This window comes from Siniperca chuatsi, linkage group LG15 (assembly GCF_020085105.1).
Source record: "Siniperca chuatsi isolate FFG_IHB_CAS linkage group LG15, ASM2008510v1, whole genome shotgun sequence".
Lineage (NCBI taxonomy): Eukaryota > Metazoa > Chordata > Actinopteri > Centrarchiformes > Sinipercidae > Siniperca > Siniperca chuatsi.
In genome coordinates, this window is record NC_058056.1 from 28,495,901 (window position 1) to 28,514,618 (window position 18,718).

The following is an 18,718-nucleotide window of genomic DNA, read 5'->3' on the forward strand; positions in this document are numbered from 1 at the left end:
GACTTACATTTATACAAAGAAACAGGGAGATCAGAAAGAACATCATGTACTGAGGACAGTATGTATTGTAATGACCATGAGAGGAAAAGTATCAGTTTTGGGGAACGAAGCAGAGACTTTAGCAACTTACAAACAGAGGAAGTGCAGGATTCCTCCACTAGGGTGCTGTCTCCACACGAAGGGTGGAGGCCGGACCGGCCTGTGCACCACCAAAGGGAGAGCTCAGTCTAAACCACAGCTCCCCCCCACCTCTGTAGAAACCTATCAGATAGTTGCACATTCTCATTTAAAACTCTGTAATGTTAAGAATAGCATTCTTTTTTAGGATGATGGCTGCAGATTAACAGCTTGCTGACTGTGGTTTTCTGAATAGAAAAGATCCTTGTACAAGATGCTTTTGATCCTCCAATTCTTTAATAAATGCCAAATTAAGGAATAGCTTCTCTCCAGACTTTTCTTTTGCAAATAAACGAACGCGCTGACAGGAGACAACAAGGACAGATGTGCATCATAATACAGCTCTGAACCATCCTTTAACTGTTTATAGTGTTGTTTGAATACATTACTGTTATACTATCTTTACTATTTACTACATCAGTCACTAAAAGCCTGCACTGTTCCACAGTTGTCTCAGTTAAACAGCCTTAAGCCTTCCCTTCCACCTGGAGAGGAAGTGCGGCTCCTCCCTGTATGAATATTCAATTAGCCATGCGGCCAGGAAGGTAAACAGGCTGAGTGAAGCAACAGTCAAAAGGTCGCTTTTATTTACAGTTTTTACAATGTACAAAACATCTACTAAGACTCCACACTCATCTGCAGTAATTCTGTCTCCCTTAAACTGCTTTACAACCCCTGAAGCGCTTCTCCAGCTTTGCCACAGCCGGGGATCGAACCGCTGACCCGTAGGTGGGTGATTTCATTAGACATTTGACCTTGGGAAAACGCTTTGCTGAGAACATAAAACCCTTTGAAAAGTCTCTTTAACGTGTCATATTAAGAGGATATTGAGCTGGGGAACATTGGACCCTGGGAGCATAGATACGCTCCCCACTACACCTTTTGGACAAGGTGTTGCCTCCTTGCAGCTTAAAAACTCAGTGTGTAATGATTTTGGTTGTGTAATGATTTTTTAAAAAGAGTACGGTCTAGACCTGGTCTATAGGAAAAGCACAATGAGATAACTTCTGTTATGAATTGGCACTATATAAATAAAATTTAATTGAAATGAGGCAAGGAACAATTGTAATTCCAGCCACTTACAGGACACACTTCCCCCTCAGTTGCTCGAGAAGAGCTCGGGGCAAAACGGGCAAATCAAAAATGTGGAAGCCCTTCACGAATTTTCGTGTCATCATTTCGCTGCCTTCATTATGTTTTAAGAATCAGGTTGTTCAAGCAGGCAGGCAGAAAAGACTAAATGATGGATTTGCATTCAGGGACAGCAGATTAACAGGATTTAAGTTTGTACAGTTGGAGGCAGGAATTCAGAAGTCTATGTTGCTGAAAATGTGTCATGTAATCCCATTTTAGATGGGCTGTTGGTTCAAGATGTAGGACAACACACACATGTGAAAGTTTGACACCTTTAGCCAAATAACTGAAGCTAACTGATGGCTAATAGGTGTAGCAGCCCTGCCATTGTTAGCAGTGCAGAAGAGTTATGCTAAGGTTGACTAGTAAGCTAACGAATATTAGCACACTCGACTCGTATAACGTGTGTGCTGGTGGTTCCAAGCTGTTTTATGTTTTGTAGCTTATTGCTAAAGACGTCTTGATAAACTTTAGGTAGAAAGCAAGTATAATAATTAGTAAAGAAAACGGCAGCACTTGAATGATGAGTGTGCAGCGTAAACCTTTTTCCATGAGCTAACATTTGCACATGTTGCTGGTAACAAGCTAACGTTGGTAGAGGAAGAACCTCCTGCTCTGCACACAAACTAATTCATAAACTATGTGATGAGGTCCAGCATTTAAAGCATTAATGCAAGTTGAGAGTGAAGGAGGGATTTGAGGTCACAACAGATTTCCAGCTAGAAAACTGCCAACAGAAACACAGACGGCAGAAAAGAGCAGCAGACTGAAACCACTGAGGAAACTGAGCGTCAGCGAGAAGCCGGAGGAAGCTCTGCTTTCTATCCACAGAGCGATAACGAGGAAAAGAGGAACAGCTGAGCAGGAGGAAGAGGAGAGGATGATGATGACGAGATGAGCTCCAGCTGAGCAGATAGGGTTAGCTGCTCCAACTGAACGCCACATACTGATTCTGGCTCGAGCTGAAACCATTAGTCATTTTAATCGTTCAGTTGATAGAAAGAAAATTAATCTGCAGCTATTTTGATAATGTGTTGGTCATTTATTCCAACCCAGACTGGAGTAAGGTCTATGTGGATGATGTAGATGAAGCTATGAGATTTCTGTCCATAATAACTGCTCTTTATGAAAAACATTGTCCTTCAGTAAAAGAAAGTAGTGAAACAGCGATTTGTTGAAAAGCCTTGGTTAACTAAAATGCATGCAAAAGAAAAATATATTATAAGGAATTTTTAAAGCTAAGACAAAGAAGCCGAACATTCACACAAGACAGAGAAACAAACTGAGTAGTATTTTGAGATACAGCAAAAGCAACTATAGTCAATTAATGGAAGATAGCAGAAATAATATTAAAAATACTCGGAGAATGAACTGATTAAAAATGGAACTGGAAAAGCAGGTTACCCAACATATTTCCTGACAAAGAATAATACAGGGTTCTTGCACTGTTTTTAAAGACCTCAACAAATATAACTTAAGACTCAACAAATGTCGAAAGAATTTCTTTGATAGGAAAGAGAGACAACTGAGTCCGACTTGGTAAAACAAAACTTTTCCTCTCTTTTGTTCAGTGCTCATAACACTGTCAGTTCAGACTTTTCCATTCAAACGATTAACCCATCAGAGAGCAGTTCAAGCACACGAATAAGCTTAAAAACACTCCTCAAGACAGCCTGTCCTGAGCCAAAAAGTTAAGAAATCAATGTACACCACTTTTCTCGTAAAACAACACAAACGCTGGTGCTTCAGATTTAATGTGGGATTCACCTGCTTTCATGGCCCCTAACGTGAAAGTCTTTGGGCATTAATTACATCTTGCTTGCTTTCCTCCGAAACGTGTCTTCCTCCAACCATCTGTCATTAAATGAGAGAGATGGAAGTAGCACACTCCTGGTTAAGTCAATATGTTCAAATAAAATCTATTTTATTTGCAGATTTATTTATTTAGTTGTGGTAATCATTTGAAACAACCTTTTGGATTCAGCGGAAAAGGAATCGAAATGTGTGGAGTTGGTTTGATTTTTAAAAAACAGTCAGATTAAATGACATTTTTTGGGAATCATGCAACAAACACACAAACTCCTGATAAATGATGGTGAAATTGAAAGAGTGACTGAAATTACATTTCTGGGAGTGGCAATAGATAATAAATTATGCTGGAAACCACATAAATTAAAGCAAACTCACTGTTTATTAAATTAAAACGGCTCAAATCATATAGAGTTAAACAGCATGTTTTTACCTGAAAGTAACTAAAGGTTGTTTAAAATGAGAGAAAGTCAACATGATTTTAGAGGAATTTGCATGTTTAAAAAACTAATTGTGAGGAATAATGTAAAAAGTAATTGTATACTGTCTGAGTCGAAGAGGTGAATTTCTGGAACAGCTGTATTGAGGAACTGAACACATGATATGAGACAAAGATGTAAGAGTTTATTTTGCTTTAGAAATCTGATTTCTTCTGCGTCTTTCTTTACATTGTGGTTTGTTAAACGTGATGTTGCTTCCTGGTGGACACGTACATTATATCCTCAATCTGTACAAGAATTAAAAACCACATAAACCAACGTGTCCGAACAACGCTAACGTACGTTAGCTTACTTTCAGCTCGGAGACGCAGAATTCCAGCTGAAGTTTCCTTGTCATTTTGTTCTCGGTGCAGTTTTTTAAACTGTACGTTGGACTAATTTACAAGCTTTCCTCTTTCAACCTGTCCAGTCTGCCACAGCAGAATGACCTCTGTGATCAAGCTGCAGCATATTCAGAACAAGTTTAGTCTTCAGCGCTTGGTTTGCTGCTCAACACTAACTCATCATCAGGAAGGATGCTGCAGTGTCTGCGTACCTATCTGCTAAACGAGAGATGTTACTCGGTCCGACTTAGTAAGATTAACGCTGTCCCTGACCTTGGGAGGTGTTTCTTGTTGTTTGATGGTTCTTACGAACAAGAATCAAGACAAAACGAGAGTTCAGATCTTTATTGTTCCACAGGACATTTGTTTTGCAGCGGGACAGCATTAAAACAAGTTTTATTAGATCTTCTCGTGAGTATCTGACAGTTCATCTTAATCGAAACCCCGGTGCTTTACGTCCAGACAAGTTCCTTCAAAAGAGAGAAAGCTGTCAGATTTAAATATTATATCACTGCATGTTTTAAAGTACAACATAAGCTGTGAAGTGTTTCTGCCAAACCACCAACCTCATCCTAAATTGTCACGTTGGGATACAGTCACGAGAAGTGGACCGTGGCCTCAGCTCCACCCGTGGGTTTGTCCTTCTGGTTATCAGTAACACTGAAGGTCTTGGCAGCGGTTAGTTTAGACTCTTAGCGTATTTCAGACTGAATGTACTGACATTTGTTTTTGTGTCTGCTGGTTCATTTCTGTGGTGGAGACATCAGAAGATGATTCCTGTGACAGAAAAACATGTAACACGACTCAGCAGAAAACAGAAACTGTACAGGAACTAAAATAATTTTCTCTCCGAGTCCAAATGATTGTGTGAGGTATTCGTACGAATCCAAGCAGGTACTTTTTGCGCACCAAAGAGGAACTTTGTTTTTTTTGGAGGCCTCTCTTACAAATACTTCTTATGTCTCCCTTAAATTTGTTTTAAAAACTGAGGAGCAAAAAAAAACCACGTGTCTGAAACAGTGAATCACTTTAAAAACTGGGTGAATCAGAACTGATCGTAAACTGGTTGCACTAACTGGTTTCCAGTTAGTTTGTCCTTTTTCTGAGTTAAAGCTCAGATAATCTTTTGTACAGGCAGCGATCCTCAGTGCCGTGTGCGACTTCCTGTCACCTCAACTCCACCACGAATACAAAGAACAAAAAGGGTTTTAAATTCTGTGCACTCAAATTAATGTCAGGTTAACACTAAAACATCCGCTGTACTCGCAAATTATATCTAAGTTTAAATATACACAGTTCTTTAACATGTAAATATCATCATCATTGTCAAATATAAAGCCTGCAATCTGTATATAGACATGTATACACGCATATACTGTACATAAACCATCATTTCATATATATAAAGTAATATATTACAATAATCATTGATTCCAGCATTTGTTGCACTCTTGTTTACAATTTGACGTGTATATAGACAGTTTGTTGTTGTTCATTGTTGCTTTTATATATATTTATATATACACTTATTTTTTCACCTACTTGTATGTTCATAATAGTTATATGTATATTTACCTTTGTTTGTTTCCTGTAAACTGTTCTGTGTTTAACATTGAGAGTAACGAAAAACCGGAGTTAAATTCCTTGTATGTGTTCACATACTTGGCCAATAAAGCTGATTCTGATGTGACTGTAATGTTAAGAAGTGAAGTTAAGTGTAGTTGCAGGTACTGACGTCATTTCTTCATATTAATGTTTTTTTTTGGACGTCACCTTCATTAAATTTGCTCGTGTTTCTTCTGTAATGATGCAACAGTTACGTTACGTACGTAAGCTTCTGTGTCGACTGCTGCGGAGAAAAATAAACCGTTAAAGTTGTCAGATCTAAATGAGGGGCTCGAACTGAATGGTCAGTTCAGTTTTCGATTTTGAACAGAGATTTCACGTGTTGGACAACTGTATTCTTTGACATCTGTCACATTACAAATTAAGTGTATTATTGTTTAAATTAGCTTCTGTTAAGTTTTGCCACTCATAATCACAAATTAGTAATTCATTCTCCTGAATTAATTCATGCATACAAATGAGCACAAATTACTAATGTGAGAAAACAACTATTCTTGTGCACAATAGCTTTTTATATTCCCATGACCCCAGTCAGGCTTTTAACAGTTAAAATATTAAAAATATTAAATGTGAAAAGTCACCAGACAGTATTTTACAACATTATAATTTTTGTGTGTTCACTCAGTAATTAATGGCCAGTGTTTTAATCTGTGAATTTATCAGGTACAAACAACAGAACACAGGTTTGTTCAAGTTTTGTAGGTTTATTTATTTAAAGATTTTTCTTTTCTTTCCTTGTGATGGTGCTTCAGGTCATTCACTGATGGTTAGAACAGGTGTGTCCCATTAGGAACAGGTGTGTCCCATTAGGAACAGGTGTGTCTCATTAGGAACAGGTGTGTCCCATTAGGAACAGGTGTGTCTCATTAGGAACAGGTGTGTCCCATTAGGAACAGGTGTGTCCCATTAGGAACTGGTGTGTCTCATTAGGAACAGGTGTGTCTCATTAGGAACAGGTGTGTCTCATTAGGACCTCGCAGCAGTGAGTGGAAACTGTCATGTGTTGGAAGAAAAGGTAAAACTGTTCTTCAGTACATGATATTAATAAAAGGCGCTTCACTTGTGTTGGTTTTGTAATAGTTTATTTTAGTTGGAATGGTGACTTTTTGAACTAAGAAGAGAGAAGAATCCAAAAATTAACATTTATTAAGGAAGAACAGAACTGTAAATAATGTCAATGAATAAACAGTCAATACTGCAATAATAAAAACTAATAAATAATAAACAGCAATAAAGGAAAATAATTTAAAAATGTCGCCTGCCTGTCTCCTTCATTTCTTCCCTCCACGCTGGTCACACCTGCTGCAGGTGAACTGCGACATCTGCTGACAGGTTTGCACCCGTTAAGGAGGCTGACCAGCAGGGGCAGGAGAGAGAGGGGCTGGACCTTTTTAATGGCACGTGGAGAGGCCATACAGTACCTCACACTGTCCTGCGGTGGCACAGCAGTCCCGGTCCACGTACAAAACCTGAGGAGGGCTCTGTCCGGCGTCGGTGTACCACTGCACGAGTCCAGCCACCATGGGCAAAAGCCCGTTCCCCTCGGAGTCCGTGAGGACGGACATAAGGCGGCTGTCCCGGCAGCGTCACCCACAAACTTCTTTGTCAAAATAAAGAGACATTTAAAAAAAAAAACAGCCACGTTACGTCACTTCACATAGCATGCTTTAGAGGGCACGCTTCATACTAATCAAAGCTTGCCTTCATGGTGTAGTCTATCTTTAAGATGTCACCGAAGATGGACGTGACCCTGGCTTTTGTGTCCTTCAGGTGAGTGAGGGCCTCCCTCGCGTAGACAGACAGCAGCCAGGGTACCGGGCGGGAGGGACACCTGCCGCTGCGGTGCCGCGGAGCACGGAAAGGAAGCTCATCGACCTGCTCAGCCACTCTGCTGTGTTGATCCACCAGAGCAGCGTGGAGGAGAGACGCACTGTTGCCCAAAGTGCGCTCCTTCAGCAGCCTTATCGCAGGACAGCCGGTGGGGTGGAGGGGTGGAGGCCAGCAGCACAGGATGGGGGGTCAACTAAAGATCCAGTTGTCAGAGACATTCAAACAGCAAGCCAAGAGGTCACTGTCAAATGACAGCTACCACCAGTTAAACTCAACACATTCAACTCAACTTTTTTTGATTGTGACTGCAGGTCTGGGGAAATTTATTTTGTGTACTGAGGACGTAGTAAATAGGAGTAGCGTAGTGTTACCGCCGAGCTCAAGGCTGGCAACAAAAAGGAAGGCCACACACAGATATCAGGCAAAAGTAAGTTGTTTAACTCAAACTAACAAACGTATATTAACTAACTGGTGGGTAAGTAGGAGAGACATCAGTCATGTTCGAGGTGCGTGGATGAGTGAGAATATGGTGTAATGCATGAGGAAGAAAGCGGAGGTGGATGCAGTAGGCCCGGCTGAGAGTGACACTACCAGAACGGCAGTCCTCACTGTGCTGTTTTGGAAGCCCAGCCCCGATGGGCAGGTACAAGCAGGCGACCCTCCCAGCAGCGGCGCGCCGTGCCTTTCCACCAGGTGGGGCTACGGCCCGAGAGGTAGCTCTGTGTATTTTGGCCGTAAGCATGCGTTATTTAATATCAATAATGATAATGATGATGATTCCTTGTTAAATAACATTTAATTGGTTGAGTGTAGACTACAAACACACTGCACCCACAAAAAGAATGAATTTAATGTGAGTGTTTGTAAAGTAAAGCCCCGTCACTGGAATAACATCTAACATAACAACATCTACACCGCGAACAGGCTACATGAATTGTTTACCACTTATGGATGAAATTAATCTCAGAATCAGAAATACTTTATTGATCCCCGTAGGGAAACTCTTTGTTACAGCAGCTCGCCTTTACGTCAGCGCACACAGGAGGAAGTACTAGAAAACAATATGATAAACTATAAACACTATAAAACAGGTCAGAAATAAATTAAGTACCAAGTGGGTTTACCGGTTGATGATGAAAGTACAGTATAATAATGCAATGTAACCAAATTAGTAATAAGTAATAAGCAGAGGTGCATGTACTGTCGAGAGTAATAGAGGTATATAATAACAATAAATAAGAAAAACTAACATGGGAAAACTAAATATTACACGGGAGTATTAAACACAGAATATTGCACAATTATTCAAGTATGGCAGAGATGTTAATGATTAATGTCCAGTTTAGAGACTTCGGGTCACACAGACTGACACTTAGAGGGAGGAGTTAAAGAGTCTGATGGCCACAGGCAGGAAGGACTTCCTGTGGCGCTCTGTGGTGCATTGTGGGGGGATGAGTCTTCCGCTGAAGGCGCTCCTTTGTTTGACCAGCGCCTCATGGAGCGGGTGGGAGACGCTGTCCAAGATGGCGTGTAGTTTACCCAGCATCCTCCTCTCTGACACCACCGCCAGAGAGTCCAGCTCCACCCCCACAATGTCACCGGCCTTACGGGTCAGTTTGTTGAGTCTGTAGGCGTCCGCTGCCCTCAGCCTGCTGCCCCAGCATGCAACAGCATACAGGACAGCACCGGCCACCACAGACTCATAAAACATCCTCAGCATCGTCCGGCAGATGTTAATCTGAGCCCTACTGCGCTGGTGCACTTGGCCTGTCAGGTGTCCTGGTTTGAGACTTATGAAGTCTGGTCACTGACAATCTCTAGCAAAAGCTTTTTATTTCTAAGGACGGCGGAGCTCCTGAGGCTGCCGCCCCCCATGGACGTAAACTTTAGTCATTCATTCTTATTTCTCTGTATTTAATCAATGTTTTCACGCATTTGACATAAAATTAAACACTTCCACACACAAAAAACTGTATCAAAACAACATCAAAGTGCCATCATTCCCGATAGCACGTAGTGTTTTTGTCCATGAAACTGTCTCTATCTTCCCGAGCTGCAAAGATGAAGTTTGCTTCATATATTTAAGTGTGCGTTTGGGTCGAACGTTGTTGGCAACCCGAAGGCGACAGTAGTGTGAGTGAATTGTTTGATAGCGTGCGCGAGAATCAAAAACTTAAACAAATTAAATACCATGTTGAAACTTTTGTAGACACACACACACACACACACACACACGCAGGGCATGAGGCTTATGAATTCAAAGTGTCGTCCTGCAGACTTGCTGCCTGCAGGGAAACGTTGATTATCTGTTGCAAACAGGCTTACACTTATACAAAGAAACAGGGAGATCAGAAAGAACATCACGTACTGAGGACAGTACGTATCGTAACGGCCATGAGAGGAGAAGTAGCAGTTGTGGGGAACGACCTGATAATCATCAGGTTATTATTCCTCGTGCATTAATGTAAAAGCAGGATGTTGCTCATGTCGAACTGGTTTTATTAACCCTGATCTTTCCCTAAACCGAACCAAACTTTAACCAGAGCCGTGTCACAGACAGACGATGGCGTCAGATCAGAAAACACATGGACAAACCACATATTTTATCATTTCATTTGGAGGACTTCTCGGGTTAATCCAAGTATTTTGTTCTGTCCTGTCAAGAGAAATATTCATGAGAGCTGGAATAACGGAGACCCATGTGATGATAGAATATATAACAGCATTTTACTGCACCGAGTACTTTTACTTTCAGTACTTTAAGTACATTTTATACCTACATCCTTTTACTTAAGTAAAGGATCTGAATACTGGTTGAGGTTAGAATGGGGGGTTTTCGGACACCATAAATCCAGTTCCCAGATTTCCGACAGCATTGAAAGCAGCATTAGCTGCTGCAGTGTTGCGGTCAGCAGACAGACAGGCAGGCAGGCAGACAGACAGGCAGGCAGACATCACGGACAAGCCTCACGGTGCAGAACAGCTCGGTGCTCTCGTTTCTTTCATTTGATTGATTAGCGGTAATTATGGCCGGTATGAACACGGAGGAGACCAACGTGGAGCTGAAGGATGCGGAGACCAGAGATGCTGAGCCGAAGGATGCGGCGGATGCTGCTGCGGATGCTGACGCGACGGAGGCCGACGTGAGTGAAGCGGATCTGGACCAGGAGGAGCAGGAGAAGCAGCCGATGACCGGAGGAGGAGGAGGAGGTGGTGGAGGAGACCGGGCTGAGGACGCCTCGTCTGCCGGCGGAGAGGCGGCGGCGGCGGCGGCGGAGAAAAACGGCTCCGTGAAGCTGAAGATCCCCGAGGAGGCGGAGGAGGTGAAATTCACCGGGCTGACCAAGGAAGAGCTGCTGAGGGTGGCCGGGACCCCCGGGTGAGGAGCATCGCACAGGCCCGGATACATACATACATACATACATATATATATATATATATATGTATGTATGTATGTATACACACAGTAATTCTGTAGTTCACAGCCACTTTGCATTCACACAGTATGTATTTCAGTGCAGGCTGACCTGGGATCAGCTGGCTCTGACAGGGTGTGGCTCTCTGCATTTTAAGCAACCCAGTCACCAGAATAATAAAATGTGTGCAATATCTTAAATAATCTCAATAAGCTACACTGAACTCGACAGTACATGCACCTCTGCTTATTACTTATTATTTATAATATTAATACATTGTATTATTATTATACTGTATTACCATCATAAACCCACTTGGTACTTCATTTATTTTCTGACCTGTTTTATAGTGTATAATATTTTTTGCTAGTACTTTCTCCTGTGTGCACTGACGTAAAGACGAGCTGCTGTAACAAAGAGTTTCCCTTCGGGGATCAATAAAGCATTTCTGATTCTGAATAAAATGTGGGATGATGCGAGTTATAGGCTACCTGTGCAGAGATTCAACGTATCCGTGGTCCGCAGAAACGTACACTGCCGGCGTTTTATTCTGGCGGCTGAGCTGTTCAAACAAGATCTGAGGCCAGAGTCAACACCGAGACCATTATCAGCTGACATGTAGACTAATACCAGACATGTGATGTGTAGACGTGTAGGTCTAATGAACCGGTAGCCTCCATCTGTAGGCGGGGCAGAATAAAACTCAACAAACCCCACCCTGGAGACACAGCAACACAGTGTTGCATGTGATGATAATGTGTTTAGATATTTCCACTGGGTCAGATCTGTTCTGCTCTTCCTCCATGTTTCCTCAGCTGGGTGCGGACCCGCTGGGCGCTGCTGGTGGTGTTCTGGCTCGGCTGGTTGGGGATGTTGGGTGGAGCCGTCCTCATCATCCTGCAGGCTCCTCGCTGCAGAGATCTGCCCGCCACCAACTGGTGGAACGACGGCCCGCTGTACCAGATCGGAAACATCCAGGCTTTCACCGACAGCCGCAACCTGAAGGGTGAGAACATCCAGCGTTCGCACGGCATTCTGGGAGATTAGTTCAACATCTGTAAGAGAGACCAACAGCAGTTTAAGGGGGGGGGGTTACTTAACTCACCCTTCTTCAAAATAACTGTTGGTGTAATGTTGCTGACTACGTGTCTGCAATAAAGCAGAAGTAAAACACAGTTTGAACACCATGCTGAATGCTAACTATATAGAGCTGAGGTTAGCTTCTGGTTAGCTTCTCTCAGTGTATTTGGTAGGTGTATGTTTAGCCGTGCTAACAGCGCGGCCGTATGGATGTTAATGTCGGTCTGCTGGACTGTGATGAAACGTGCTTCATCGTTCATGCTCCCCTCAGGATGAACTGTAATAACTCTGCTGATCCTCTGACTTTCCATCTAGCGCCACCATCAGGTCGACACGTTAACGTGTCCGACACTTTGGTTTCTGACCGAATACCTGCAGAGCTGATGCCGTTCCCATCAGCCTCAGCTGTACTCTGCGTTTACTGCTAATCAGCTAATGTTAGCATGCTAACACGCTAAACTAAGATGGTGAAAATTATACCTGCTAAACATCAGGATGTTAGCATTGTCATTGTGAGCTGATATTAGCATTTAGCTCAAAGTACAGCCTCACAGAGCTGTTAGCATGACTGTAGACATAGCCAGGCTAGCTGTTTCCCCCTGCTTACAGTCTTTATGCTAAGCTAGGCTAGCCACGTCCTGACTCCAGCTCTGTATCGAACACAGGCTTGATTCCATCTGAACATCTTCCTCTCTGAAAGAAAGACATAAAGAAACTTTTTTCCAAAATACCTAACTATTCCTTTAAGGACACTGGACAGCTGGAGTTTTCCTGCATTTCGTCTCTGCTCAGTCACAGCTGATGTGTCCTCTTCCTCCTCCTCCTCCTCCTCCTCAGGCCTGGAGCAGAAGATCGGCAGCCTGTTTCAGCTGAAGGTTAAAGGTCTGGTGGTCGGACCGATCCACGTCGCCCCGGCAGACGAAGCCATGAGCCTGAGGTTCGAGGAGATTTCCCCCGAGGCCGGAAACCTGGAGCAGTTTAAAGGCCTCGTCCGGGCCGCTCATAAGAAGGGTGAGGACAAGTATTCATGCAGACGTACATCATGAAACACATCAGGAGTAATTACAGAGTTTCAAACATTCAGGGTTAATTATATACGCGGGTGGATTCTCTCTGATAATGAAGGAATTTTTGATGCTATTTTTCATGATTTACAGGATTATTAATGTAAACAAGCCACATTAAATGACTGGTTACCTTAAATTCTTAATTCTTGTATTAAAATTTTAAATTAAAGGTGCTCAGTTGTCTGTCGTTTAGTTAATTCAGTTCATGAAATTAAATGAGCTGCTTAATAAATACGAGGTTTTAAGATGAGGGTGTTATACAGTTTTGAATATAAGCATGTAGATTCATGTAAATGTGAAGTTATTGTAAGGAATATGTGGTTTATATTAAAGATGTATTATCGCAGCACCAAATGAAATGCAAAACACACTGCTTTGCTTCTTACAGTGCCAACATAAAAATGACATTTCACAGTTCGTTGTATACGTCTTCTCTGAAATAACAATATGCAGAATCTAAAAAAGAAGAAACTAAAGCAATAAATGATATGAACATTTGTGAACTTGAGACAGAAATATGTTCAGTCCTCCTTGATGTTTAACATCTAATCTAAACGAATCTCACAAACTGAAAAAGCTCAACTAAAGTACCGGTACTTCAAACAGTACTGAAGTAAATCTACTCCTTTACATCTCACACATACCTGTTTAGTTTACGTGTTGTGTGTTTCTGCAGGTATTTCTGTGGTTCTGGATCTGACTCCAAACTACCAGGGATCATCTGGACCCTGGTTCTCCAACATCAGCGTGACCAACGTAGCTGAGAGACTGAAGGTGAGTACTGACACACTGCAGTATACAGTGCAGTACAGCTGCGAGCTGTAAGTATGGAAGACAGAGGCAAAGATACTGTGAGAGGCGACAGGTGCACGCAGGTGAAAACAGCAGCAAGTTAGTTATTGTAGTTTGTCAGCAGGTGGAGCTGCAGCAGTGACTCACAGTCAAAAGTCTCACTCCTTCTCCGAGTCACAACTGAGTCAGATCTGAACTCGCTCACACTTCCAGAGGACGTCATCGTCTCTGACGTCCGTCCAGAATAAACCTCCAGAAATCAGCTTAAACACCAGAGAAGAAAGATGCTGCAGAACCTGCCTGAGAATCCTGCTGTTTCTAAGTTTCCTTCAGTCTCACAGTGATCCAGAGACAGCTGTCTGTCCGTCCACGGGTCCACTGCAGACAGGAGCTGCTGACTGCTGGTTCGGCTGCTCTGATGGGACAGTTTGACTGCATGTGAACAGATACAGGCTGAAAGACTCACAGCTAACTCACTGTCCTGATCTACAAAAGGCCCCTCATGAGATGACAGTTCAAGTTGCACTGTGATAAATGTAGAGGCTCAAAACGCTCAAAAATAAAAACAGTTTCCATATATCGATGTGACCTGTGTGAGACAGCAGAGGGCGCTGTAGTTGTGTCTAACAGCTGTCTCTCTCCTCAGTCTGCTCTGGTGTTCTGGCTGAACGAAGGCGTGGATGGCGTGCAGTTGTCGGGGGTGGAGCGGGTGGCCAGCGTGGTGCCGTCTCTGTGGACCGACATCCGAGCCATCGTCCAGAACGGGACGGACGAGCATCCCAACAAGAGGTCAGAAACCACACTGGGACCGGGTCACACCTCAACACAAGCACAGCTAGAAACCAACATACATCTACTCAATGATGTGATGCTGGACCAAAGCTCTTTAAAAAAACACAGAACTGAGATAGTGGACAAAAAAATGGACCAACGTACCCGAGATCAAAATCTGCCCAACAATTCAGCATCCCCTCCACATTTAGACAACTCTACAAGTCCTCATAACTCAGAATCAAAATCAGAATCAGAAATACTTTATTGATCCCCGAAGGGAAACTCTTTGTTACAGCAGCTCGCCTTTACGTCAGTGCACACAGGAGAAAGTACTAGAAAACGATATAATACACTATAAAAACTATAATACAGGTCAGAAAATAAATTGGGTATAAGTATAAAATAAAATAAGTGTGAAGTACCAAGTGGGTTTACCGGTTGATGATGATAATATGGTAATAAGCAGAGGTGCATGTACTGTCGAGTTAAGTGTAGCTTATTGAGATTATTAAGATATTGCACAGCAGTAATGGAGGTATGACTAATATCAATATCAATAAATAGGAAAAACTAAATATTGCACAGGAGTAGTACACAGAATATTGCACAATTATTACAAGTATGGCAGAGATGTTAATGATCAATGTCCAGTTTAGTGACTTAGATCTTATAATATACAGCTGATAATATAATAAGGCCCCAAAGCCTCCAGAAAGGAACTCACAGTTTTGCCTCTCGAGAGTTAATTTCTCTAATGGTAGAAATTGTGATAGTTGACCTCGGAATAACTTAAATGTTGGAGGAGCATTTACCTTCCAAAAAATATAACTTTGCACAGTAATTAATCATAATCAGCACGACTGAGATTTCCAAACACCACTTAATTACTCACACCACTAACCCAGAGTTTGCAGTTTGGGGATTTATCTTTCGAGATCTCACACGTCCGTAATAAACTGTATGAACACATTTCAAATTAGCCTCTTTTTCGTCACTTGAAAATTAGAAATGTATTCTGTTGCATAAACACGACCCTGTAGCTTCATCTGACGCCATGCTGACGTCATTTCCCAGATTTTTAACAAGGAGGCAAAGATGAACAACAATTAGAAAAAATACTATAAAATCTAGTCCCGTTAACTCAAACCGTAAATATTTTAAAAGAAGTCTGTATTTAGGATGTAAAATTCTGTTCTTAACAAATGATTTTAGTCACAAGACGAATCTTTAAACTGCTTCAGTCCATTTACATAAACTGAGAGTCTGTTGTTGAAAAAGGCGAGAACATGGAGGAAGTGAGCTTTAAAAACGCATAACACGGTTTCAATACTTTGCAAACTTGTTGCGACTGAGTCTGAAAACGCCAAAAAAACTACAAACACGACCGAAAAATGTTTTTACACCTGAAAATGTGGATTTCATGAAATGAGTGTTCGGTGTGTTTCCCAGAGTCCTGATCGGCGTCACAGACCGCTCCTCGGCTAACGACGTGTCCGACCTCCTCTCCTCTACCGGCGTCGACCTGCTGATCTCCAGGGTCCTCCGCCCCGCCGCGGAGCACGCTCAGGCCGTCCAGCTCCTGTATTCGTCCCACATCCAGACCAAGCTGGCCTGGAGCCTGGGGGGGCGGACCGAGGGTCACCTGGCGTCGCTGGTGGGCCCGGCTCTGGTCAAACTGCACCAGCTGCTGCTGCTCACGCTGCCCGGGACGCCCGTCTTCAACTACGGAGACGAGATCGGCCTGATGGACGAGGTGAGGACGCCGTGAACCCTCGAACAGATTCCACATGTTACGTTTATTTAAAGTGTGTGTGGGATTTGGGTGATTTCAGCATCTTTCAAACGATGTGGACGGAGCTTTTCTCGGTCGAAAGATTAAACAACACTTTGCTCTCTGCCACAGGGTCGCGCGTTATCACCACTAGATGGTGGCAAAGGGTTTTCAAATCCTACGCAGAGCAACCTGACAACCTGTAAATTGATTAAAAATAGTCGATTTCATTAAATTTAAACAAAAAAACAACATGTAGAACAGTACATGACAACCACGTTAACCCCCCCACCCAGGGCTGGATTTACTCACTAGAAGGCCCCTTAGCAAATATGTACACCTGCTTACTGATTGTTATTGATCCTGACATTTTAACATCTCTGTTAAAGGGCACCAAGTTTCCCAGAATGCTTTGGGACTCTGATGAGGCGCTGAATGGGACTCTGCAGGTAAACATCATCAACAACACATGGAGATACTGCATGTTACTGCATGATAAAACTTCTTATTTATACTGATAATGAGGGAAAAACTACAGAATAACATGAAAAGTCAGTACAAGCAGTAAAAGTAACAGCAATACTATTCATATATAATCATCATCACACAGTCTATCATTATTGCCAGAATCATCGTAGTAGTTGCAACAGCTGAAATAGTACTACAGCAGTAGTTGTAGCATTAACTGCAGTAGTTGAGGTACTAGTATTAGTAGTGCTTTTACCAGCAGCAGCAGTAGTGACAGTAGTAGCAGTTGTAGTAGTATTAGTACCAGTTTTAATGGTAGTGCTACTAGTAGCAGCACTAGTAGCATTAGTTTTCAGTAACAGTAAAAGCACCAGTAGTAGTGGTAGAAGTACAAACAGCAGTTGTTGTTGTACCAGCAGTATTAGCAGTGGTAGAAGCTGAAGTTTTAAAATGCAGTTAGTAGTAGAAATACTAGTAAAAGCAGCAGAAGGAGTAGTACCAGCAGTAATAGTAGTATTGCGTTGTGATTGTCAGTGTATTGATCTCGTCCTCTCTGTGGGCAGGAGGAGAGGGCGGAGCGTCTGTCCTGTCGCAGTTTTTTCCGCAGTCTGAGCGAGCTTCGTGCTAAAGAGCGCTCCCTGCTGTTCGGAGACTTCCTCCTCCTCTCTAACTCCTCCTCCTCCCTGGCGTACCTGCGGGTCTGGGATCAGAGCGAGCGTTACCTGGCCGCCTTCAACTGGGCGGAGGAGGCGGCGGCGCTGCAGCTGAGCGACGCGGCGCTGCCTCGGCGGGCTGCGGTCGTCCTCAGCACCAACAGCAGCTCCCTGCCTGCAGACAGCAGCGTGGACCTGACGAACCTGCAGCTCGGCCCCGGACAGGCCGCGCTCCTCAGGTTTCCCTACGCTGGATAGAGTTTAGATTCGGTGTCGTCTGTTATCAGCTGTTATCTCCAGAAAACACGATGATTAAAGCCTCATTCAGACATCACAGGGGGAGGCGGGGAATGACATCTTCACTGAGCTCGTCGGTAATTTAGCTCATCGTTCTGGACTCATTTGAACCCTGGTGAAATGAAGACCTGGTCTGTTATAGACGTGGACATTCAGCAGTCAGAAATCGCGCTCCCTCTCAGTCATACCTGAACATAGACATGAACCAAAAGAAACCTCCCGAGGATATCGTTATCTCTGATGTCCGTCCAGAACAAAGAGAACAGCAGCACCGACCTGCAGCTGACATCACCACAGACCATCTGATGTTACGGGGTCTCGCCCCCCCTGACGGCTGTAATGTGTCCTGTCGTCGATATTAGCATGTTAGCATCTATCAGATTAGCAACAACATTTTCCCTCCATTTTCACAAAAGTCACATTTCAGCTGAAAATATGCAGCAGAAGGAAAAAAACTAGGACGGGGTTTAAACGACCGGAGGAGCGGCCAGTTCAGACAACCAGGAGCTCATTGTAGTTGCAATCATAACCGGGGGGGGGCAAATAACGAGACTGAAACCTCCCTTACAGACAGTCTGAGTGGGGCGTTATTCAAACGATCTGGTTACACTGTTAATAAATGTTTTACGGTCTTCACTCACATTTATTGTGTTGAATATAAACCTGATGTGACACCTGCTCTCTCTCTCTACTCTGCATTCTGAAAACAAAATAAAAATAAAAACTAAGGAAAAGCAAGTCTGATGTGTTTCGAGGTGTTTCCTGCTGCCACAGACGTCTTGATAAACTTCAGAATGACGAGCATGCAGTGCAGACTATTGCTTTATTCGTTATGTGGCCTGTTGTATTAAAGCAGGACAGAACGGAGTCTGTATCTTTAAACTTTGTTGGTAAAATGTTTAAACTTTAAATGACCCGTCTGACTCACCTGCTGCTGCAATGAACACGTCGGTTCAGAGTTAATTTAACCAAATGAACACTGTTCACCATCACCGCGAAGC

At 43.0% G+C, this 18,718-nt stretch overlaps 1 protein-coding gene across 1 annotated transcript; it reads left to right on the forward strand.

The window, feature by feature from the left end:
• The first annotated feature begins 10,154 nt into the window (after positions 1-10,154).
• slc3a2b (solute carrier family 3 member 2b) lies at positions 10,155-18,455 on the forward strand. Its single transcript, XM_044167743.1, has 8 exons — positions 10,155-10,778; positions 11,631-11,821; positions 12,733-12,906; positions 13,639-13,736; positions 14,401-14,543; positions 15,978-16,281; positions 16,689-16,748; positions 17,331-18,455. Exons 1-8 carry the CDS (start codon positions 10,426-10,428, stop codon positions 17,676-17,678), a joined length of 1,671 nt encoding a protein of 556 aa, XP_044023678.1. The 5' UTR covers positions 10,155-10,425; the 3' UTR covers positions 17,679-18,455.
• Positions 18,456-18,718: the final 263 nt, after the last annotated feature.

Bases quoted from the DNA above. Each gene is read 5' to 3' on its own strand.
- slc3a2b (XM_044167743.1), top strand. From the start codon at position 10,426: ATGGCCGGTATGAACACGGAGGAGACCAACGTGGAGCTGAAGGATGCG. The intron at 10,779-11,630 runs GTGAGGAGCATC...ATGTTTCCTCAG, and splicing joins AGGGTGGCCGGGACCCCCGG to CTGGGTGCGGACCCGCTGGG. The intron at 11,822-12,732 runs GTGAGAACATCC...CCTCCTCCTCAG, and splicing joins CGACAGCCGCAACCTGAAGG to GCCTGGAGCAGAAGATCGGC.